This window comes from Onychomys torridus, chromosome 13 (genome assembly GCF_903995425.1).
Source record: "Onychomys torridus chromosome 13, mOncTor1.1, whole genome shotgun sequence".
NCBI classification, from domain to species: domain Eukaryota; kingdom Metazoa; phylum Chordata; class Mammalia; order Rodentia; family Cricetidae; genus Onychomys; species Onychomys torridus.
In genome coordinates, this window is record NC_050455.1 from 63,035,041 (window position 1) to 63,059,351 (window position 24,311).

At 46.6% G+C, this 24,311-nt stretch overlaps 1 protein-coding gene across 1 annotated transcript in view; it reads left to right on the forward strand.

The window, feature by feature from the left end:
* Myo5b (myosin VB) overlaps positions 1-24,311 on the forward strand; it is a 302,139-nt gene that overhangs the window by 227,968 nt on the left and 49,860 nt on the right. Inside the window, exons 17-21 of the mRNA XM_036205228.1 lie at positions 1,723-1,809; positions 15,484-15,595; positions 18,685-18,896; positions 20,898-21,054; positions 21,410-21,649. Of these exons, the coding sequence (XP_036061121.1) occupies positions 1,723-1,809; positions 15,484-15,595; positions 18,685-18,896; positions 20,898-21,054; positions 21,410-21,649 (808 nt within the window). The remainder of the gene's footprint in view (positions 1-1,722; positions 1,810-15,483; positions 15,596-18,684; positions 18,897-20,897; positions 21,055-21,409; positions 21,650-24,311) is intronic.

Sequence of the window (24,311 nt, forward strand, 5' to 3'; positions counted from 1 at the left end):
GTAGGTTCCAGAAGCTGCTCAGTATTTCCTTCTGTCTTCTAAGCCTCTTACACTGCAGAGCTTTGGTCCTCACAAGAGGACATTAAGCTCTCATCAAGACCACATAGGGGTTGGGGATTTAGCTCAGTGGTAGAGTGCTTGCCTAGCAAGCACAAGGTTCAATCCTCAGCTTTAAAAAAAAAGATATAGAGAGGGCTGGACTGTGATGGTGAACGCCTTTAATCCCAGCACTCAGGAGGCAGAGGAAAGCTGATCTCTGTGAGTTCGAGGCCAACCTGGACTACAGAGTGAGTTCCAGGACAGGTTCCAAAGCTACACAGAGAAACCCTGTCTTTAAAAAAAAAAAAAAAAAAAAAAAAAAAAAAAAAAAAAGACCACGTAAAATTTAAAATCCAACACTGAGTTGTCCCTTAGGCACATAATGTCACTAGCGACCTGAAGCCCTCCCATTTAGAGCTGAAGTCAGCAGGAAGAGAGTTTGGAGAAGCCAGATTGGGGTGCAGCAGAGTGGGGCAAGCAGCGTGAGGGAGATGAAGTAGAAACAGGAACAGGCCTGAAGGAGAGTGTGGGTATCCTCAGACTTAGGACCTCCATGGAGTCAGAGCATGCCTGATGTGCAACAAGAGCTGAGTCATCCATCTCTCCAGGAAGATGCATGCCGAAGCTAGGCAAGCTTGGGACACCATTTGCCAGTTTGGTGACTCATGAGGGAGGCTCATGTGGTAAGCAGCATGAGAAAGTGGTCTGGGCCAGCCAGGGCACACAAAGATAAGTAAACAGTCTACCACAGAGAGACGGAGTGAAGGTGGCAGTCCCTAGGCCACCTCATCCTTGGAATCCAGAATCCAGGTGGGCTGTGCAGCCGTGAAAGAGTACCTGGGTTGTCAGGGAGAGTGACAGATGGTATACCTGGGGTTTGTCCTGTGGGCTGATGCAGGTCTCTAGCTGATGTAGTTCGCACCACTGTTCATCTACCGGGCGACCCAGCTGCCTACAGCCTCACCGGGGTTTGGTCAAAGCCTCTCCAGTCCAAGGCTGTAAGCCTCGTGTGTCCTCAGACTTGTTCTTTCATCTCCAGAGTACAAGAAACAGAAGAAGTATAGCCCCCTTGCTTCAGCTGAGCCACTGACAGTCAGAAAGAAGGGTGTGTACATTCCTCGTCACTTCTCTGAGTAGAACAGTAGTCTCAGAAAATTCTAAAAAGTGACTAATTCTGGGTCAGCTTGGTTCTTAGTATGACTTCTGGCCATCCTAATCTCCTGCTGTCTTTCCCTGGGGTTCCCTCCAGCACCTGCTTCCCCACGGATCTGACAGCTTGCCTTGCAATGTGTACCACTGAACCCTGTCCTCTCCTGCCCCCTCCTCCCATCACACACAAGCCCTTAGAAAGTCTGTGTAAAAGGAAGAGCCTCCCAGGCCAAGCTCTGGACAGTGGACAGGAATGAGTCTGGGATGGTGGGCAGGACTCAGGGAGGCAAGTGGGCAAGGAAAGGGATGAGATTAAGAATGTGCACATGGGCTGGAGAGATGGCTCAGAGGTTAAGAGCATTGGCTGCTCTTCCAGAGGTCCTGAGTTCAGTTCTCAGCAACCACATGGTAATGAGATCTGGTGCCCTCTTCTGGCATACAGACATACTGTATACATAACAAATAAATCTTAAAAAAAAAAAAAAAAATGTGCACAGTCTCAAGCATCCTTTCATCGTGTTTCTTACTTGGCAGCTTTGACCCAAAGAGAGCCGTGCAGCAGCTCAGAGCCTGTGGAGTATTGGAGACCATTCGGATCAGCGCAGCCGGCTACCCATCCAGGTAACGTCACCAGTCAGTGTGTTCCTCAGGCTGCTGTGGAGCATCAGAGTGTACCACCCCGGCGGGCCGTGGTATGTGCAGTCAGCCTAGGACAGCTCCTCACCAAAAGCTCCTACATCCCGAAAACCCAAACAGGAGGCTGACAGAGAGAATTTCAACCTGGCTTGAAAACACAGAGTCATCAGGAACAGGCTTTGGGGAAGCATTTCAGATGAGCACGGTCTGGATGATGGGCTAGCTAGAGTCACAAAATGGACTCCTGAGTCTTCGCCTTCATCTTTTCCCCATTGTACTGTGACAAAAGGGGTGGCATAATATTTACTGTCTTTACTATCTCAAGTATACCGTCCAGTGACATTACATGTAGCCATTCTTACCAGCCATCTCAAGAATTCCTTTAATGTTGTAAAACTAAAACTGTTGAAGACAGCTGGCTGTGTTAGTCCATCTTCCATAACTGTAACACAAGACCTGAATGAACAGAACACTCCACGCACACCAATTGCGTTTTCAAAAGGCCTTGTGTGGGAAGCAGTTTGAGTCTGAAAGCCCAAGGTTATGTAGGAAGGGTAAGAACATCACCCAATAAGAAGCAGCAGAGTAGCTGGGGCCCAGTAGTCCCTCCTGAAGGCCAGACTCAATTGGCCTAACAACTTTCCCATAATTCCCCTTAGCCCTGCTTGCCTCAATTATCTCACCACCTCCCAACCCTGCCATTCTAGGACCAAATTTCTAACACAGGAACCTCTATGGGGCAAAATTGTACTATGGCCTAGCACTTCTGTCTCTGTCCCCAGCCCCTGCAGCCACCCTGTCTACTTCTGTTGTTGACCAAAAGACATTGTCTTTCTACATATTGTCTTTGGATCAACTCTAGATGCTTCATCTTGTTGTAGAATATTATTGTAAGGTGTGTTACTTTTGTTTATGTTACATCTGTTTCACTCTGTGAAGCTGTGTTACTTTGCCTGTCTAAAACATCTGATGGTCTAATAAAGAGCTGAATGGCCAATAGCAAGGCAGGAGAAAAGATAGGCGGGGCTGGCAGGCAGAGAGAAAAGACAGAAGGAGAAATCTGGGAGAAAGAAGAAGTAGCAAGAGAAGGAGAAGGACATGGGGCCAGCCACCCAGCTACACAGCAAGTCACCGAGTAAGAAACAAAGAAAGGTATACCAGAATAGAAAAAGATAAAAGTCCAGAGGCAAAAAAGTAAATGAGATAATTTAAGAAAAGCTAACTAGAAATAAGCCAAGCTAAGGCCTGGCATGCCTAATTAAGAATAAGCTTCCATTAGTAATTTATTTGGGGGGGGAGGGGGACAACATCATCTAAGTAGAATAATGTGATACCTGTCCTCTTTGCAACTGGTTTATTTCATTATATCCTTAAGGTTCTGTGTTGAATGTAGCATGTGATAGAATTTGCTCTTTGAGGCAGGAGAGTGAGCCTTCACATGCGTGTTACCACGTTTTACCTATTGTCTCACCGAGGGTTGGACCTTTTTAACTTCCCGCATGAAATCAAATCCACTGCAGAAAATACAACTTCTTTGAGTTAAGAGTAACTTTCATGGAGACTATGGAAATGTTACTGAAGTGTGATAAGCTGAGTTCAGGTACCCAGCAGAAGTATTTCCAGTAACCCCATTGCTGGAGGAGAGGGGACACCAGAGACAGAGGGATCTCTGGAGCTCAATGGTAAGCCACTCCAGCCATTTGGTGAGGCCCCAGTTCAGAGAGCATGTCTCTAAGTGGAATGAGAAAAGAAATAGGGCAGAGAACAATCAAGGGAGACACCCAGTGTTAACGTCTGTCCCTCGTGCGTATATCCACACACACACACGCACACACCACAAACAAAACACATGACTCTCTTGATCTGACCTGTGTCGTGGATGTGCCACAGAACTACGCTACTGCCTGGAGAAGCCACACCAAGACCGCCGCTCTCCTCTGGGCACTTGCCCGGAGATGGAGTGTGCGTGGTTACTGCACTAGCTCTTCCAAAGTCACATCATTCACTAGTGATGTTTCAGAAGCCAAATGCCTTCTACTGTCAACGAGGGCGGGGCAGAGTGGTGTGGCAGCCCTGCAGCCTGCTCATCAGGATCCACTGCTCTGCAATCTCTCTCTTTGGAGGCAGAAGGAGCCAGCGTGGGGAGCCCAAGGCCTCCCTCCTCTCTGCACCTGGCACTTTCCCAGGCAGTGGAGGGGCCAGTTTCATGCACTGTGGTTAATTGCCCATAAACAGCTTAACCATAAACAATTCCCACATGTCAGGCCTGGAAGGGAAATTGCTGATAGAATCAGGGATTTGCACTTGACCTGGAAAGGGTGAGAATAGTTACTAATCTACAGCATCCAGGCAGCTTTTCAAGGCCAAAAAGGTTTAGGCAATTGTTCAGAGTAATGCTGGAGCCATGTGAAAAGCTTTCCAACTACATCTTCCCTTTGAGAAGCAAGAGGCAGTGTCCTGGAGGTCTGTCTCATGTTTCGATCTCCAGGTCAGAGCAGAAGCAATTATAGACTCCACCTGCTTTCCCGTCTGTTCTTGCAGTATCTGGAATTGCCTTTTGATTGGCAGAGTAGGGCTCAGGTCTGACATAAACCATTTGGTTTCTCATTACCTCTGCTGCCTTTCAGTGCCTGCCACAGGCCCTAGGTTCAAAACTTACAGTTTTATTAATTGGGAGAACTGGAGGAGGAGCCGAGTGCTCCCAAGCTACATTTTTATGGGTGATGCTCTCCTGGTTCTTGTATCTGTTGGACTCCCAAGATGACATCGAACAAGAGGGCATCTTTAGTCCAGCCATGATTCGCCTGCTGGCTCTCAGAATTGTGTGTTGTGACCATTAGTGGCAAGCAAACCAACTGAATGGGCTGTGGCCAGATTTTCCTTGAAAAAAATTGGATTGGAATTGTAATCGCAGTTTGTGGAAGAAAGGATGCTGTGGCATGACCTCCTCTCTGTGTTAGGTAGAAAAGACACACTGTAATTTAGCATGTTTCCCAGGGAGGCGCACAGAAGGACTGGGTCCCCAGCCAGCAACTAAGTTGGTTGTAGAATCAACAACCTTTGCGTGGACGTGTTAGCCCCCAACAGTGCTACTCAAGCCAATCAAGTGTTCCTGTTCAAACAAAGGCTTATCATCACACATAGCTGCCTGTGTGGGGCCGTTAAGCATCTGGGGGCGCATCAGAGAGACTTCTGGTTTTGTTTTTGTGAAATCCCTGTAAGTGTGTGACCTCAAGTCAGCATTCTGAAATTCCTCAAATCCTCCAGGCAACTGAAGAAGTTAGTTTACAAACTGTATAAAAAGGTTTGGTGGTGTTAGTGAGTGGTATTTTGTTTGCTTTGCATGTATAAGGCCCTGGATTCAATCCCCAGCACCAAACACACATAGTGTACACACTCACACACACACACACTCACACACACACACACACACACACACACACACACACACACACACACACACACTAGAACTGAGTTCTCCCAGGGCAAACTGTTTGGAGGTATTGTATAAGAAGCTTAGGGAGGTGGATACTCAGCAATCATGCCTATTCTCTGCATAGCCTGGATGAGCAGACAAACGTGAGGTAGGCATCTCTGTGGATAACTTGTGAAGTGTGTACAATAGGATTGTGTCAAGCTATGAAGACACAGGGAAAGCATATGGCAGTGAGATAGTCTAGGATAGATAGGGCCAGTGGGAGAAGACACGTCTCAGAGAAAGGAACCACCTGTTTCACCAGTAACTTTCTAACTGAATTATTTCGTGGTAGGACAAGTGACTTTCAGAAGATTCACTCTAAAAGTGTCTCCTTAGACATCGGGAAAAGGATGATGTGCCTGACATGGTTAACTCAATACCCTCCCCGTCAGGGCTCTCTATCCACCGGCCACCTCTGAGCCACTGGCTGAGATTTCACACAGCCTTGCTATGTGAAATCATAGAGACAGAGCATGCCACTGCACTCCTACAGGGTTTGCTGTTACAGTCTGTTTTCAAGAGGAAGAAGGGGACATTTGTTTCTGGGGTCTCGTGAGAGCTTTCTGTGGAATGAGGACAGCCTTTTGCCTTCATAGGACCCTGCTCTCCCAGTCTCTCTCCATACCTCTCTGTGAAGCATCCAGACCTGTGCTGACACCCCTACCCATCAGGAGCTCAAAGCTAGAAGACACAAGCTTGAAGCTATTTAGGGAGCAATGCACACACATTTAGGTGCAAAGATGTAGGACAAGTATGAGAGAAGCCATGGCCTCTCAGGAGTGAAATTTAAGCTGGGCCTTAAAGAGCAGGAATTGAGATTGATGGGGAGACAATAGGAGCTGTCACTCCATTAAGGCAGACAAGTTAAAGTACTTCTTTGCCAGTGTTGTGCCCTCTTAAAATTGCTAGTCTGTGAGGCATAACAAGCTCAGACTCTGGGTCTGCCCAGTGTCTCACCCAGGCAGCAAAGACAAGCCGTGCATGCTGAGTCTTTAGCTCCATATGGAAGTGGTATCAACTGTTCGGCCCACCTGGCTGCAGGTAGAGCCACCGCCAGCAGGGCTGGCATGTCACAGCTTGCTGGCCTCTTACAGCGTACCTAATAGCTACCTTTTTCTGTGTCCTGTTTATTTCAGAGCTCTTCCCAGCAGGTAATTGTGAGTGCCTCTGTGCCTTTTCTTTTTGTAATTGCAGGTATTGTAGAAAGTGCAAGGAAGAAAGGATGTGTTTCTGGTATTGCAGAAAGCTAGGATTTAAATTCGTGGGCCTAGATCCACACATGCTTCCTGTGTCCTTCCTGCATCTGCTAAAGGGTCCAAGAGAGGTTTCCCTTCCCAAACTACCATTGGAAATGATACACTATAGAAAGCAGCACTTCAGTTAGTGTTGGAATGAAGTTGCATCACCCACTCTATCACATGTAGATCCTTTCACCCCGCTGTCCACACAAGCTCCAGCATCCAGGATGCCATTACGAGCAGACATTCTGTTGACCTGACTTGGGGAGACCTTCATGGGACCAGAGGGACTTGAGCAGGTGGGGATTCACCTGCAAAAATGATTCACCACCACCACCACCACCCCGCCCCCGCAGCTGCTGAGAACTCACAGGGGAGTGAGAGTGGTCTCCCTTGCATTTCCTTGTCGAGTGACTACAGAGCATTTCCCAAGCCTCTGTCTGTGGGCTCCAGTGATCAGAGAAAACCCAGCTTGTAACATCTTCCTATGTTTCTCTTATCTGAGTTACAAAAAGAAAGAAAACTGGAAAGGAAGGGCACAGTCGAGGATTACAGCCAGCTGACAACCCTTCCATGTCATTCTTCCCAAGAGCTCAAGCCTTTTGGATAATTCTTCCACCCCATCCAAGTGATGCCTAGGAAGGAATTCTTTCCCCTATTTGAAAATGAAGACATGACCAGCACACCGCTAAGTCTCCCAAAGTTAACCGGGGAGAACACGTGTGGCATGGTTAGCTAGCAGCACTGTTGTGGGTCTCCCACAGGCTGCAGGGTACCTGTCTACTTCTATCCTCCCTGAGAATTACAGCTCTCTAGGAAGCCAACTTACAATGAAAATGTATCGTTCAATTGGAAACGCTGTGCAGTAGCTCAGAAGTACGCTCACAGGAAGGAGCATAGAGAAAGGTGATGAATGGACTGTCAGGAGAGCAGCCCCCGTTGTCCCTGGTTCTCATCTCTGTGCAGTTAGCCGTCTCTAGGCTCTCTCACAGCTTTATAACTGAAAACACTGTGAGGCAAATACTGCTCAGCCAAAACAGGTGTGGGAGGACTCCTCAAACATGCCATGTTTGTATCAGAAGAGGCAAAACAAAACTGAATGAACTCAGTTCTCATCCTTTCCCTAGAAGCCCAGGACTTGTTTTTAATCTTGAGACAGGGTCTCACTTTGCAGCCCAGATTGGCCTCAGAGTCACATAGAGCCTAAGCTGGCCTCAAACTGGTAGCAGTCCTCCTGCCTCAGCCTTCCAAGTGCTGAGCCTATAGGAATGTGCCGCCATGAGCAGTGCTTGCCAGAAAGACTTCCAGCTTCCTCAACTTTACCTTTCCCAACCTGGGTGGAAAAATGGGTTGAAAATTACAGAATTAGGTGGAGGTCTTGGGAGCCGCCTACTCACCTCCTAGCTTATCATATTTGAATCATACGGTTGCTGCCTTTGCTCTTAAATCTCTACCAAGAGTGTATATGGTGGAACTTAGCCAGAATAATATGGTTTCTCATCTCTGGCTGTTGGAGCTTTGTCTGTCCTCCTATAGACTGGGGTCTGACCCAGTAGTTCAGCAGTTCTCAGCCTTCCTAATGCTGCAAGTCTTTAATACAGTGCCTCACGTTCTGGTGACCCCCAGCCAGAAAATTAGTTCGTCACTGCTTTATAACTGTAATTTTGCTACTGTAATGAATCATAATGTAAACATGCAATATGCAGGATAGATGATATGAGACCCCCAAAGAGGTCATGACCCACAGGATGAGAACCATTGCCGTAGCTCATACTCAGGCCTGTTTGTCACAGTTCCGAGGATTCACTTCCTAACTAAGAAGCCAGAACTCCTCTTCACACCTGTGAAATCAAATTCTCAGACTGGGCTCTCAGCACACTTGCAGTTCAACAGGATTTCTTGATGATTTAAAAATATCTCCATTTTGTATTTTGTTGTTGGCCGTTTGATTTTGCTGTGCTGGGTTCACAGGGCTTTGCATATGCTAGATGAGTGCTCAACTATGAGCTATATACCCAGTCCATGTTTTCTGAGATGAGGTCTTGCTATGTAGACCAGGCTTATATCAAGCTGGAAATCCTCCTGCCTCAGGTTACTGAGTGCTGGTAGACAGACCTACGTACCGCCATGTCTGACTTATCAATGATTTCTTTTAAATCCTCCTGCTGGAAAACCATTACCCTGGAGGTATACATGGACTGGTAAATTTCAGCCATCCAGTCCTGTCTGGGATTTCCTGAGGTTTCCTTGCTTGGCACCAGCTTAGAGATACCAATGAGCAATTGTCCCTCCCTGGACCTTTAGTAAAACTAAAGCAAGCTTGAGAGCTGGAACCACACTGAGGCTAAGCTTGTACTCCTCCGGGAAGCCCAGGGCACCAGGAGGTGGTAGAGGGAGTGCAGGTTTATTGTGAAACAGTGAGCATACTGCAGCCTTTATACCGCTTTGGAGACTTACTCAAGGATGTTCGTGTTAAACTGTGAGGACACATGTCCCCTCATGAAGGCCACTCATATAATCCATGTGCTATCAACTTCACCCTCAAGTAATTCAGTGACTTTCATAACATTCAAGCTTGTACAACTTTCCTCTCTAGCATCAAAATATTTTCATTATCCTGGGAAGGAGCTGTCCCTTCTCATCCCCTCCTCCCAAACCCTAGCAAACACTGTTCCTGAAGATTTTCCTGTTCTGGATGTTGGCATAAAAGCAGCTAGAACTTTTAGCCCTCTATGCATGCATGGCTCCTTTCACTCAGAACTGCTTCCAAGGCTCTGCTTTATGCTGCCAAAGGCTGGTTCTGTATAAGGATTTACCAAATTTTATTTCCTCCGTTGGCTAATAGACATTTAGGGTTTTGCTTTTCAGAAAGTCTAAACGCTGCTCTGAACATGTGTATACATTACTTTTTTGGTTTTGTTTTCAGCCAGGGCTGCACTATGGAGCTCAGGTTGGCCATGAACTTGAAGTCGTCTTGTCTCTATCTCCCACGCACTTGGATTACAGGTGTGTGTCACATGCCTAGCCATGTACATGCTTCTGTGCAGACACATATTTTCATTCTTATTCATTATATAGTTGTCAGAATTACTGGGTCTTATGATAACTATTTACCCCTTTAAGGACCTGCCATACTGTCTCTGCAGCAGCTAAATTTTTAGTCAGCAGCAGAAGACAAGGAGCCCCATAGCCACACACAGTCGTCAAAATATATTTGTATCTTTTCTATTATAGCCACCTGGAGCATATGAAGTGGTCTTAGCTGTAATTTTGATTTGTGTTTCCCTAATGGTTCATGATGTTAAGTCTCTTTTCACATGTTCTAGGTCATTTGTGTGAATTCTCTAGAGAAATGTATGATTGAATCACTTGCACGTTTTTAAAACTGGCAATGTTTGCCTGTTTTTGAGCAATGAAACTGTTCATTTTTGATATGAGACCATTTTCAATCATATGTAAATATTGTTGCCAAGTCTATGATTAGTCTTATTTTCTTGACAGCACTCTTAAATGCAATGACTTTGCAGTTTTAATGAAGTCAAATTTATCTGCCTTTATTCTTTGCTTATTTTTTTGCTTTAGATGTCATAGCTAAGAGATCATTGTCCAATCCAAGGACAAAGTTTTGTACTATGGTTTCTTCTAAGTATTTCGCAACTCTCAGTAATCCATTTTGAATTAGCATCTGTATAGTATGAGGTAGGAGACCCAACTTCATTGTTTGTTTTTGGATATGCTATTGTCCCAGCACCATTTTATGAAAAGATCACCTTGACTCTTGAGGTTGGCAAGATGGGTGGTATCATTTACATTTTATGGATGAGGAATCAAATCCCAGAAAAACTGTGACTGAATCAAGTCCTCTCAGATGGAAACAGTTAAGGATGTGTCTTCCCTTGTAGTAGCCAAAAGTTTAAGTTACACCTCTAATTCTACTCTGAAGGATGCTTCACAATTTTCTAAAGGATCCTTGAGACCATTGACCATGGCATCTTCAGGACAACTTCTCTGTGATCTGACACCATAGAGATTGACTTAGAGCATCATACCAAAGTCTTTCTCAGGAGGCAATCTGAAAATTTATGTAATCAAGCCAATATCCTCATTTAAAGGGGGAGCAACACAGAATTGTACATCTGTGGCCAGCCTATCTCTTCTGTTCATCCCAGCTCACTGATGACTCCATTCACCCCTGTTCACTGATGACCTTGCCGGCAGACATTCTTCTGCAGAATGGCCCCACGTGGTGATGGTTAAATCCAGTGTGAGACTCGAGATGGGAACCTGGGGCCAAAACAACACTCCAACCAACTGTTTTCTGTGCCATTTACAGCAGATGCGTTATCCCTCGATGTCTCAAGCCAGAGGAACTCATTTCTAAGAAAGTCTTTCTCTAGACTGAAGGCTCTGATGAACATTTTTGTGTGCCTAGCCTGGAAGGAGCAGTAGTCACAGCCCTGGGCTTATGCCACACACCCAGCTATGGTTGTTTAGCCAGGCCAGAGTACAGGTAAAGGAAGTCATTTCTGGTAAGGAAACATGATATTGAAGAATGCACAGCTAGGCAAGCAGCATATGAGTTGGAACCCAGGGAGAAAGTCAGGGCTGAGGAATTAGTGGCTGAGGTACCATGGAGCACCGTCAGGAGCTGGTCATGGTCTCAGAGTGTTTAGCTTCCGCTACTAATATGAGGTAGAATTCCATGTTATGCCATACTCAGGAATGGACACTTTATAGCCAATGAGGTATAGTGCTATACCAAGTGAGAGGAGATGTACCAGGGTCACCTGACAAGAAAGGGTCCATATGGTAGATGATAGTGATGGCTGCTTGTTAAAGCCTTCTAAACCAAAACTAACATATATTCTTTTGTACATATCGAGAGCTTTTGGTTATTGTTCTGGGTCTCCATGAGGAAGTGCTAACGGTCCAAAGTTTCAGTGTGCTCTGTGTTGTATGGGGCTCTCCTACACTGAAGAATTAACCCCAAGCCCTTAGCACTTGAAGAGACACTGGTAGAAAAGGCTTAACCTGGGGGTCCAGCCATTTGAATGGCCAATAAAATACTCTTCAACTATAATAAGTAACTAGTTATAAAGACACCACACTAATAGGTTTGGGGATGAGGAGATTGAACATGTCTAAGAGAAATGATGGTTAAAGAAGGCTTGGGGGTAACAGAAGAGGCATCTGTGTGCAATGCCAGGGCCCAGAGCTCTGGGACCAACAATAGACTCAGGAGAATGGAAACAAAAAGTCTACAAAGCAAAATCTAAGCTGGTCTGAGATCTTACCAAGCTGTCTTCCTCTACATTGATACAGTTGCCATGAACACACGTTCAAATCTGTTAAATTCTCCTTTGACAAAAGAATCCAGTGCTCTTATTTTCACTTTGTAGCTTTTTCCATTACAGGCAGGGAGACTTTCTGTGAAGGTTTTCTCACTAGGTAACAGGTCCATGGAAAGGGGAACCTGTGTGTTTGATCCTGGACTCTGTGGTAAATGATGTTTCTATAGGCCTTATGACGCCGAGACCTCACCGCAGACTCACATTCCTTAGTCTGTCTCCTGAGGGAAAGAGTTCCTTCCCAAGGCCAGGGGTTCTCTTTCTCAGCACCCCTCTTTTCCAGAGTCACTGCTCCACCCTGTCCTCATGCAGGGATATTTCAAAATGTGTTTACAAGTAAAAAGAACTGGGTGCCTTGAGCAGGAAGGAACATACTGGAAAGCCTTTCCAGCACTCCTATGGTGACTCATCGACTACAAAGGCCCAGGTACTTTTGTGAGGTGGGTGACGCTGTTCTGCAGGCAGTGGAGATGTCATGCACCCTGGCCTTTACCTGAGTCACAGTGATGGCCAAGGTCAGAGCCAGGCTTCCTGTGCTCTAGCTCATTACAGACTGGAGTTGACATCTTTGCAGTCACATCTCCCCTGCCCTCCTGATTTCCTTGAGCTGTGGATCTGTCAGCAGTGAGATTTTCAAATTAGAAACATGTAAGGATTTTAGCCCAGCTAAATGCTGTCTTAATCATTTCCAGCAAAATTGCAAACTCAGAGACAAATAGTAAGTACCACAAATAGCCATGATGCAGAATGTGAGAAGTGCCCTTCAAGAGTCAGGGGAGACAGGCAGGAGAACGTGCCCAGGGGCTTAAGGGGAAAGCCCACACCAAACCATTACGTTCTGAGATGTCTATATTGATGGTGCAGGTCAGGGAGGGGTGGCAAGGAGGCCTAGACTCCAGGAAGCTCTCTTCCACAGGCACTGTTCCACTGGGTTCTTAGCAGGCCCATCTTTCTCTAAGTAGAAGTATCTGAGGGCAGGGCCAGGGCATCAAGAGCCAAGAAAAGCATCAACAGAGTTAACTACTAAAAAAGGTGTGCGTCTGATTTGCAGTTAGCTGGGAAAATAACCTTACAGCTTCCATTTGTAAGGTAGCTGTTAAAGATAGCAGATAGCCCACCACTGGAAGGGAGGGGAAGCTTCTGCTTAGTGAGTAGAGTGCAGAGGGCCCTGAGATAGAGTCCTCAGGGCCCCTGTACTCTCTGCCTTACCCCCTTAAGAGAGTACATGCCAGCTTAAAACCAAGAAGTGTGAGACAAAGTATGAGACAAAGTAGATTAGTGATTGCTAGGGCCTGGAAAAACTGCTCAGGGGTGTGAGTTCATTTGGAGGTTGTGAAAATGTTCTGGGATTGAATATTGGGGATAGTTCTACAACTTCCCCAATACACTAAAAGTTATTTTAGCTGTATACTTTAAAGGGTAAGCTGGGGCTGGAGATATGGCTCAGTGGCTAAGACCACTGGCTACTATTCCAAAGGACCCGGTTGATTTTCAGCATTCACATGGCATCCCACAACCATTTATAACTCTAGTCCCAGGATGATCCACGCCCTTTTCTGGTTTCTGCAGGTACCAGACACACATGTGGTGCACAGATACACATCTGGACAAAATACTATGTTCAGAAAAAAATCACAAAAGGATAAATTTATAGCATATGACATCCCAAGAGCTTTTGCTTGTTAAAAAGGAACAGACTTGAGGGTTGGGGATTTAGCTCAGTGGTAGAGTGCTTGCCTAGCAAGCGCAAGGCCCTGGGTTCGGTCCTCAGCTCCAGCCAAAAAAAAAAAAAAAAAAAAAGGAACAGACCCGAGCTAGGTATGTGATGCACACCAGTAATCTAGCATTTGGGGAAATGAAGGCAAAGAAGATCCAGAGCTCAAGGTCACCCTCAGCTTCTTGGTGACTTAGAGGCCAGCCTGGGGTACATACAATTTTTTCTCAAAAAGGAAAAGAACTATCTTTAGCCAAGCATGTCCTAGAAGGAGAAATACAGATAAGTAGAAATGTACTTTTCTTATTTCTACCTACATCAGTCTTTCCCCTCCAAGGCCCAGCTGCTGTTAAAGCAGAGGGACTGGGAGGTGCACCTTGACTGTAATATGTCTCCCCACCTCAAGGGTTCCTAGAACCCCATAGCACACCTTCCTCTAAAGCTTCTGAAGGACCTTCTGCAAAGGCAAGAGTTCCTGGAAAAGGGACATAATCTGTTCACTCTCCACTAATACTTGAGCAGGTTGGTCTGAAGTTGCCAGACAATCTCTAGGCAAGGCCACCAGTGACAGGAAACAGCAGGTGACTCACCTCAGTGAAATACCTAACGATATCTGAAGACAGCCTGTCCATACTGACTGGTGCAAGCCCTCCCTGATACCTGCCCCTGAAGGGACAAGCCACCCCACTCTGCAATGGCCAAGGACTTAGAAAGATAGAGGTGGGCTGTACTGACCACCTGATCAACTGGGGCATATCTCCAAGCCACCCTAGATGGGAGCTCATGTTGACCTTGCCACTGCATGAGGAGGTCATGAGCATTTCTGAATCAGGAGGATTGAAGTAGTGATAGGTGTAAACCACAGCTTTCCTGAGGAAGAGCAATCTTGTTTAGGAGACTGCATCTGTTTGCATGCAACCAGTCTCAGATGCCAGGGGCAAGATGAAGACCCTCAAAAAGACAGCCAAAACATAGTCAGCAAGTCTACCTTGTATGGGCAAGGGATTAGGAATCTCTTCAGTTATAGAGGGATGGGGAACATCTTTACAGGCCAAAATTACCCCCAATTAAGAGGAAAATAATAAAAAGAGAAACCGACACCATAGCATCTTAAGCCATTGGTAGCAATCCTGTAACTGGATGTGGGAGTTACAGGGCAGCTTGATACTAAGTCCATTTAACAGAATAACAATAGTAGATTCACCCTTGCAGTCTATGAGCTCCTCAATCTTAAGTTCTTGTCCAGATTCCAGTACTCAGCAGGTTTTTCCTTTGGTACAGCTATCCTTAAATCCAATCAGGAAGCAGTTGGCTTAACCTCACTAACATTCATGCCACTACTGTAACCATGGGCACATCATATCTCTTTAATTTGTTAGTAAATGTTCGGTTTGTGTGCCTGCTTTGCATACCTATGTCCTTGGGATCAGCAAAAGGAAATCTGGAGTGGAAAATGTCTAAAATGACCTGTTCCTTTCTCTTCCAAATTAACTCTTCCCATGATCTAAGAGAACGTGATGGGGACACTTTCATTCTCACGTACTTTCCTGCATTTAGAAACGTGTATACAAAGATCAGTATGAGTTCTCAAAATGAAAACCAAGCTGCACAGACAAAGCTGTGTGTAGATAAGGTGGAGCAGAAGAGAGGCTCATGGGTGTGAGCAGATGGAGACCCTGGCTCTAGGGAGGAACCTCCCAAACACAGGTTACCCAACCCAACTTCAGGAATCCTGATACACTGGAGTTCCTAGTAGGGTATGGAAAAAACCAAGCCCCCTGGGACTGGTCTGAAGGTCCTACATTAACTTTGTACAATAATCTTGACTCCATGAGAGTGCATCCGAGATCACCTTCTGATCCACTTTGATTTTTCCTCTAGGTGGACCTACCATGACTTCTTCAACCGGTATCGAGTGTTGATGAAGAAGAGAGAGCTTGCCAACACCGATAAGAAGAGTATCTGCAAGTCTGTCCTGGAGAGTCTCATCAAGGTGATCTGGCTGTAGGAGGGCATGGACCAAAAGCCCCAGTAGTGGAGGGTGGGGATACCTATAGCTTTGTCTTTATCCTACAAAACCACCTAAGACATTAAGCCATTCTCTGCAACAATGACTGGGAAAGGCTAGTCCCCGCCCCTTCCTAGAGCACCCCCTGCCTTTCTGCATCTCAGCATCTCTGGTTTCTGGGGGTTGATGTACCCAGTGGAGGTCTGATCTGTAGCCAGCCTCAGCTTGTTAGAAATGAAACAACAGCTTATCAGGTCTTTGAAAATTGTTTTAAATGGAACAACACAAAAATTACATTTGAGGCTGAAAAATTGTTAAGAGCAGAGCCCAAAGGGGCAAATCCTTAAATATTTCAATAGTTCTAAAGAGTTCTAAAGTTATAACAGAGTATTATAATCTGTGTCTCCATAAAATGCTAAATTATAGAAAATATCTTTCAGAATGTGATTTAAAAAAATTGAATTAAGCATGGTTTTGTAAACTAACTGGCTAAGACAGTGTTAAGAGGGTGGCCGGTAGTTAACTGTAGGTTGTGCTTAGTTGATTGGACTCTGGTTAACTATGATGTTGCTATGGTCCATTCATCATCTGTAAATGGAGGCTTTTCTCTGTCCCACCCCATCTCACAGCTGCTTTTAAAATAATCACTCAGAGGCTTATATTAATTATAAATGCTTGGCAGATGGCTCAGGCTTATTACTAGCTAGTTCTTACATTTAAATTAACCCATTTCTATTTTTTTTTTGAGCTGAGGATCGAACCCAGGGCCTTGCACTTGCTAGGCAAGCGCTCTACCACTGAGCTAAATCCCCACCCCACCCCATTTCTATTGCTCTATGTATCACCACATGGCCTGTGACTTACTGGTCTTGCTTCTTGGGCAACTATCAGCATCTCTCTGGACTCTGCCCTTTTTCATCTCTGTCTTCAGTTTGAATATACTGCCTAACCTGCCTCACCATTGGCCAAACAGCTTTATTTATCAACCAGTGAAAACAACACATATCCATAGCATACAGAAAGACATTCCACAGCAATCATCACTGTACATGTTTTGACATTTCATTTTTCATAGGTTAGGAAAATGTGTTCAAGATCAGCTGAGTTCAGCTAATCTGTAGCACTGGGACTTTTCAGTGTCATGGCTGGCCTCACGGTGTATACCCCAAGCCTATAAGTAGCTTCCATAACCATGTGAGAGCCTTCCACTTTATCCAGAGTCATAGTTTACCCTTATCTGGGTCCCTCCAAGGTTATTAGCAGAACCTCCATCCACAGATGAGGAAACTGAAGTACAGGAAATGGCTGTGAATTTCTTAGGGTTTCACAGGCATCTAATGCACAGTGCCTACTGATCTGGGGTGATCGGTTAGGGCTACCATGCACAGTTGTCTGTCCTGGAGATGGACCACTCACTTGTGCTTCAAGAATTCCCCTGCAGATAATACATTTCTTCATTGTCCCCAGTCCTTGGGCCATGTCTTCCAGAGACAACATTCCCTCTGAGTAGGACTTTGGCTAAGCCACAGGTTAGCCTTGAAGACCATGTGCCCAGTCCTCACCAGAGTGCTTTGTGTACTTAGGAGTAGAATAGTCAGAGGAGACATAGGAATGAAGGTGGATGTAGGCTGAGCAGCATGGTCTACCAGCCCCCTTCTGTGAGGATGGGCTGTTTGCTGGTAGATGCTTCTTCATCAGGTGTTTCTGAGGGCTTGATAAACTGCTGTAGCTAGTAAGAGGGGAGATGTGTATTCTGGTAGAATCACCCCTTCCAAGGCTTTCAGAATGCCTTCTCATCCTTAACCTCATGTGGCTTGCCCTGTACTCTCTAAGCATGGACTGAGTTCCTTCTCCGCCCCAGTCAGGGATGTCCAGAGGGAAGGGTATAAAATGTCCCCACAGACTTGCCTGCAGGAGGCATTTTCTCAGATAACTCTAGCTTGTGTCAAGTTGACAAAAACCAACTACCACAGTATATGACAGAACTTGGCTCCTTCCTGCCTATGGTCTTTGTGGTAGCACACACTTAGATGATGATTGTTCACAAAGAAGTCTCAGCCATCAGTGATTGACTCTCCCAGCCTTGTCCACAAGTCCCCTGCTGGGTCACCTTTCCTTATTTATTGGGGAAACACAAGGAAGGACAACTAATTTTAATCTCATTATTAAGACAGTGACTACATGTTTGTAAAAAGAAGTTCATGGTAGAATTTTGAGTGTTTTTTTGCAATCTATAATTATGTGTGCACATCTATGATTATTTAAGAATAACCAATCAAATGTTTACCAGACCAGGTCATTGCTGACACAAAGGCCCTGGCCCCATGACTACCCTCCCCATTTTTACCACAGCCTGAGAGCCTTGGGTGGCTGGCTCCTTCTGACAGCTATCTTCAGCTTCCTGTACATAGCCCCTTCCCTGTCTCCTGGTACCACAGGGCAGTGGCATCTGCTCTGATCTTCTAGAATACTCCTCTAGTCTTCCATGGGTGTCCTCTGTGGCTCATGCAGATCTTTGCCCACTTCCACAGACGTGACTGCCTAGACCAGTGTGTGAGCCACAAACCCTTTTGTCACATATGAGATTTCCTGCATATCACATATTTACATTTTGATTCATAACAGTAGCAAAATTATAATCATGAAGGAGCAACAAAAATAATTTTATGGTTGGGAGTCACCACAACCTGAACTGTATTAAAGGGTCACAGCATAAGGAAGGCTGAGAACCACTGGCTTAGACCATCCTTTTTTAACATTGCCTGTTTGTTTCTTGTTAATACTTCCCATTCCTTAAAAGAGTCTCCTGCTTACTTTTCCATCTGCCCTCTCCATGGTGTTGGGTTTTTGAGGGCAGGTATCTTTTTAACGGCCACATCCTGGATCCATGTCTGTCTTATCATGAAGACTCAAGTCTATTTAATGAATACTGAGAGTCTAGGTGTGTTTACTAGGGCAGGGGGAAGGGAAAGGGGTTCACATGCAATCTGGCAAGTAGTTCTACCTTGGAAGGAAAGACTAGTGTGCTTTTCAGAGTTCACTAACCAGCCAATCTCCCTCCCAACCTTGTAAAGGATCCGGACAAGTTCCAGTTTGGCCGTACCAAAATCTTCTTCCGGGCAGGCCAGGTGGCCTACCTGGAGAAGCTTCGCGCAGACAAGTTCCGGGAAGCCACTATCATGATCCAGAAGACTGTCAGGGGGTGGCTGCAGAAAGTAAAGTACCGTAGACTGAAGGCAGCTACCTTAACCCTACAGAGATTCTACAGAGGACACCTGGCCCGCAGGTGAGCCCCATTCGGGGGGTACATGTGAGGTCAGGAGAAAGGGGAGAGCCTCTCTGTCTGCAATCACAGTCCTTCCTCTTGGTCCCATCTGCTTCTTAAATTGCTCTTAGTGCCTGTGTACAACCCTGTGATGCCCTTTTCTTTCTTTTTTTTTTTTTTTTTTTTTTTTGGTTTTTTTAAGACAGGGTTTCTCTGTGTAGTTTTGGTGTCTATCCTGGATCTTGCTCTATAGACCAGGCTGGCTTCTAACTCACAGAGGTCTGGTGATGTCCTTCTTGCTTCAGGGAGCAGATCTATCTTACATGTCTCCTGATACCCAATATATATCTGGAGTCCACCAACACTAACCTAGTACCATCTGATTTGGGTGCAAATCAACCATTTCTACTTTGTCTGAACCCCAAAGTGAAACTACTATCTTTTAGGAAGAGAGATGACTCCATTTAACTTGCATGTAACCTATTTATGCCAGAATTTAAAAAGACCCTTGGTTGTTGGCTGGATCTGGAAAAGATCTGAGGAAGCCCTTCTATGAATACTCCTTCACTGAGACAGCACAGGGCTGACATGCCTCCAGCCACAATGTGCAATAGAGACAGGGCACCAATAAGCCTCTCTTGCCTACCGAGTGCCACACTGTCACCACTCTCTTCCTAAACGATGGCCCTAGGCTGGTGAACAACAGGATGGCAGAGGCCATCTCTACTGAGGCAGGTGTAAGAGCCCTAGCTTCCAGTGAGATACAGGAAGTCCCCTCCTCCTAGGCCTTCACAGGAGTTGTGAGATGGAGACCCAGCCTGCTCATAGCAGTGCTCACTCCTTTTTGCCTTAGAGAAATGATGGAAATTACCATGAAATCTTGTATTTCGGAGCCAGTTTCTCGGGTGGCTTCTCGACCATCTCCACTAGAGAAAGAAACACAGACACAGACACACACAGACACAGACACACACACACAGACACACACACACCACACACACACACACACACACAACCCTAAGCTCGGTATAGGCCTCTTTTGTGTGGTACAGGTGGAGATGCTGACCTTGCTCATGTGCTCACCATAGGCTGCTTACTTACACACAGGCAGAGATGGCTCTTCCCATGTCATCTCTGTACTATAAGACAGCTCCAGTGCAGAAGCTGCGGAGATCAAAGGACAGTCGGATCCCCTCTGAGTGACCCCTCATAGTCCCAGCCCACTAATCCCATCATCATTACCTGTCCCTCCTGGGAGAAGGAGAAGGCACCAACTAGGGCTTCCTGCTGGTGATCCTGCAACAGCCAACAGCGTGCTGCAGTCTCCCTGCAGGGAGCATGTGACAGGGGATGGGCAAAGTCTTGTGTGAAGAAAGGACAAAGACATAGACTAGGGGACCCTGGAACCTCAGCATGCAGGTGCTGTATGGCACTCAAGAGCACTTCCTTTCCCAGGGCTGTGCTAAGTGATCTCTTAGGTCCCCCTCAGCGTCGGGCATTCTGATCCTCTCTCTGAGCCCTTGCAGTGAACTTGAGTTCACAAGAAGGGTGGGATGTGTCTGCTCTAGAGAGAGGTGAGTGGAGTGCTGAAGTGAGCGGGTGAGAATTTAAGGGGAATGAGAACTCGGAGGGAATCTTTGCTGGCCTGAAGAGTTTTTCATTCAACGAACACGTGCTCTGGTCCTAAACTGCCAGGTCCTGAACTAGACGCAAGAATGTGGGGTGTTTGAGCTATCTCTGAGCTTGTGGAGGCACAGGGGGACAGACAGCTGTGTGACCCCCTTAAAAATGGGAGATGCTGGGCTGGAGACATGGCTCAGCAGTTACGAGCACTGGCTGCTCTTCCAGAGGTCCCAGGTTCAATTCCCAGCACCCACAGGGCAGCAGCTCACATCTGTCTGTGACTCCAGTCTAGGTGGGGGTCCAACGGGGGCCACAGAGGGAAGGGCTCACTTCACGAATAGCTCAGCTGGCCAAGTCCCTTTCCTGGTGCCAACTGAGCTCTTCCTCCACTACTCCTAGGCTGGCCGAGCACCTGCGGAGAACCCGCGCAGCCATAGTGTTCCAGAAGCAGTACCGGATGCAGAGGGCCCGCCTGGCCTACCGGAGAGTCTGCTGGGCTGCGGTCATCATCCAGTCCTTCACTCGGGCCATGTTTGTGCGGAGAAACTACCGTCAGGTGAGCAGCTGCCTGGAGCATCTCACTTCATTTTCCAGCTCCCCCACACCAGGGCCACTGCCTCTTTCCAATGGGATAATCATTTGGATTCCCAAAACTTTAAGCTGCTTAGACTGCGGTTTCCTGTCTAGTAAAATAAGGGTAGAAACAAGAGTTTGACAGCTGCTTCCCTGTGGACACATGATCTACAGAACCTAGCTCAAACTTTCCATCAAATCCTCAGGTGTTATGAGCCACATGTCTTCTGTCTCCCAAAACCAAGGCCAGCCCAGCTTTCACCCCAGGGTGGTTGCAGAAGCTGTACCTGTTCCCACCCTGCAGAGCAAACCACAGCCTGTGTTCTTGTCCTCACCAGGTCCTCAAGGAGCACAAAGCTACCATCATCCAGAAGTATGCCCGGGGCTGGATGGCACGTAGACATTTCCAGCAGCAGCGGGATGCCGCTGTTGTCATCCAGTGTGCCTTCCGGAGGCTCAAGGCCAAGCAGGAGCTGAAGGCTCTCAAGATTGAGGCCCGCTCTGCAGAGCATTTGAAACGCCTCAATGTGGGCATGGAGAACAAAGTGGTCCAGCTACAGCGGAAGATTGATGACCAGGTTGGTGGCAGGAGATTCCTACCCAAGTGTCGAGGTTTGTCAAGGGATACAGGGACATGCTGGAGAGGGACCCCAAGCTTTCTCAGAGAGAGCTACAAGAACCAGAGACCTAGGGAGTATTGTCCAGTCAGTAAGAATAGTTACTCCTGTAGTTCTCAGAACAGTGCTCCACCCCAACGAAGATGCCGGGCCCTAATCCCTAGGATTGGTAAGTTTGTTCCCTCGCATGCCAAAAGAAGCTTTGCAAGAGTACATGAGTTAAGGATGTCTAGATGTGTAGATGACCCTCAGTTGCCCAGGAGGACCTCATGGGGCCATAGGGTGCTCATAAGATGAAGGCCGCAGACAGCATCAAGTGGCAGGAGGCAGGTCCACAAGCTCCAGAGTTCAGGCCACCATTAGGAGCCACAGAAAACCATAGGAGGTTCTCCCCTGGAGTGTCCAAAGGACCACAGTCCTGCTGGCCACATTTAGACTTCTACACTCCAGAACTGTAAAATAGTAGCCTACACTCTTCCGAGCTACCAACTTCATCGTATTCTTTATAACAACAATAGGAAATTGATAGATTGGTCCAGAGTCCTGTGGCCCTGGCCCTGCAGAGACCATGTGGGACAGCTAATGTCTGGTGCTCACTAAGGGTTCTGTGTACCCACATTGTTCTTTCCCATTTGTGTATGACAGTCCCTATGAGGTAAATGCTAGCTTCCTGTCTGGTAGGACATTGGTGTTGCATTGCTTAAGCTTTTCCCTGTCCACCCTGGGCACCTTCACACATCAGCCAATGAGATAACCTAGGAGTTACTGATGAAGCCCTCTACGGGTGGAGTTCTGTGAAAAGGATCTGAGGCAAGCATAGGATGCTGGCTCCTTCTTTGGGGTCCTATAGACTCAGGGCAGAGTACACATTGGAAACAGGTTCACACCACTCAGGTGGCCCAAGTGTCTGCTCCGCTATACCCCAGAAGACCTTTGTTCAGTGCCCGATTGTGTCAGATACTCTGTTAGGTTCCAGATAAGAGGGAGTTGGCACAGTTTGGATGCTGTATTACAGAGATAAACCTTAGTACAGTGGAGGTTTGCAGGCTTCTCATAGCCTCAGGGCAGGACAATAGAAGAGTCATTTCGCTTTTGATTTTTTTCCTTAAAGATAGATTCATATAGTCCAGACTAGTCTGCAGCTCCATGGATACCGCTATGATTTTTTTTTCTTTTTTTTTTGAGCACTCCTAAGCCTGTGGTTGGTGTTTTATGTTCACTCACACCCGGTCCATACAGTAGATGATCCTCACATGATTTTGTGAGTCATTTTGAAGGATGGTGGATTGGGGACATCAAACAACGTAGCCAAGCCACAGAGGAATAAAGTGTTAAAATCTTAACTGCACCCCAGGTCTCACCCCATAGCTAGCATGAGGAAGTGCTGGCTTCTTAGTCCCAAATGTCGCTCATGAGCTGGTCCTGTTCTTTGTGCTATTATCACTGAGTAAGGCTTCCAGAGAGGAAAGGAGACTCACTGTAACAAGAGTCTGGCTGTGTCAAAGGGATCACAGGACCAGGCTTCCAAAAAAGCCAGGAGAGAAAGGATTCAAGGTGCACGTGGTGTGGGTGTGGGGAAAAGAAACTTAGCAGTGAGGCCATCAGACATGGCGCTGGAGGTCACTTGATCTTACTCTACCTGTTCTGTAGGCAGTTTTAAAGTTTCTAATAGCCTCAGGGAAGGAAAATAGGTCTGTCTTATTTGTTTGTTTGTTTGTTTGTTTGTTTTTAAGATAGGCTCTCACGTAGTCTAGGCTAGCCTGCAGCTCCTTTTATAGCCAAGAATGACCTCGAGCTGGGCGGTGGTGGCACACACCTTTAATCCCAGCACTTGGGAGGCAGAGGCAGGTGGATCTCTGTGAGTTCAAGGCCAGCCTGGTCTACAAAGAGTTCCAGGAAAGGTGCAAAGCTACACAGAGAAACCCTCTCTGGAAAAAAAAAAAAAAAAAAAAAAAAAAAAGAATGACCTCGAACTCTAATCTTTCTGTCTCTACCTCCCAAGTGCTGGAATCACAGGGGTAGGCTGCCAGGCGTGGTTTTATGCTATGCTAGGGCTCATCCCTTCATGCTACAAGTCCAGCACTCTGCCACCAGAGTCGAATTCCCAGTAAAATGAACCCTTTTATGGCTGAGCTAGCTGACCTACACATGATCCCCGGTGTGGAGAGAGCTGACAATGGAGCACTTTGCTTTTCTGTTCTGGGCAAATGCCAGGCATCTGGGAAGAGCTGGTGCCCTGGGGTGTGTGTTCTCTGGGAGTTATCCAGGGTGCTAGCTTGATAGTATGGGAAAAGAGCCCCTCCAGTGCAAGCTGGGGATGCCTGGTCCCCGCTCTGGTCAGCCTCTAGTGACACAGCAAGTCATGGTGTCAGCAACTGGGGAAGAGATCTGCTAGAAGAGCAGGCACCAGTATCCTCTGTGTCTGTCAGGGCCGCCAGGGCTGGTGACCATCTGACAGTCTCCTAGACACAGTGTGACCAGAGGACTAGGGGACTGAAAGCACTGTCCCCACTACAGAGGAGCCCACCCTGGCCCTGGTTTCAGGTAGTGTTCATCACCAGCCTTGCTGATGTGCAAAGTCAACCCCAGGGGATAAAAATACTTTAGTATTTTACACCCCACA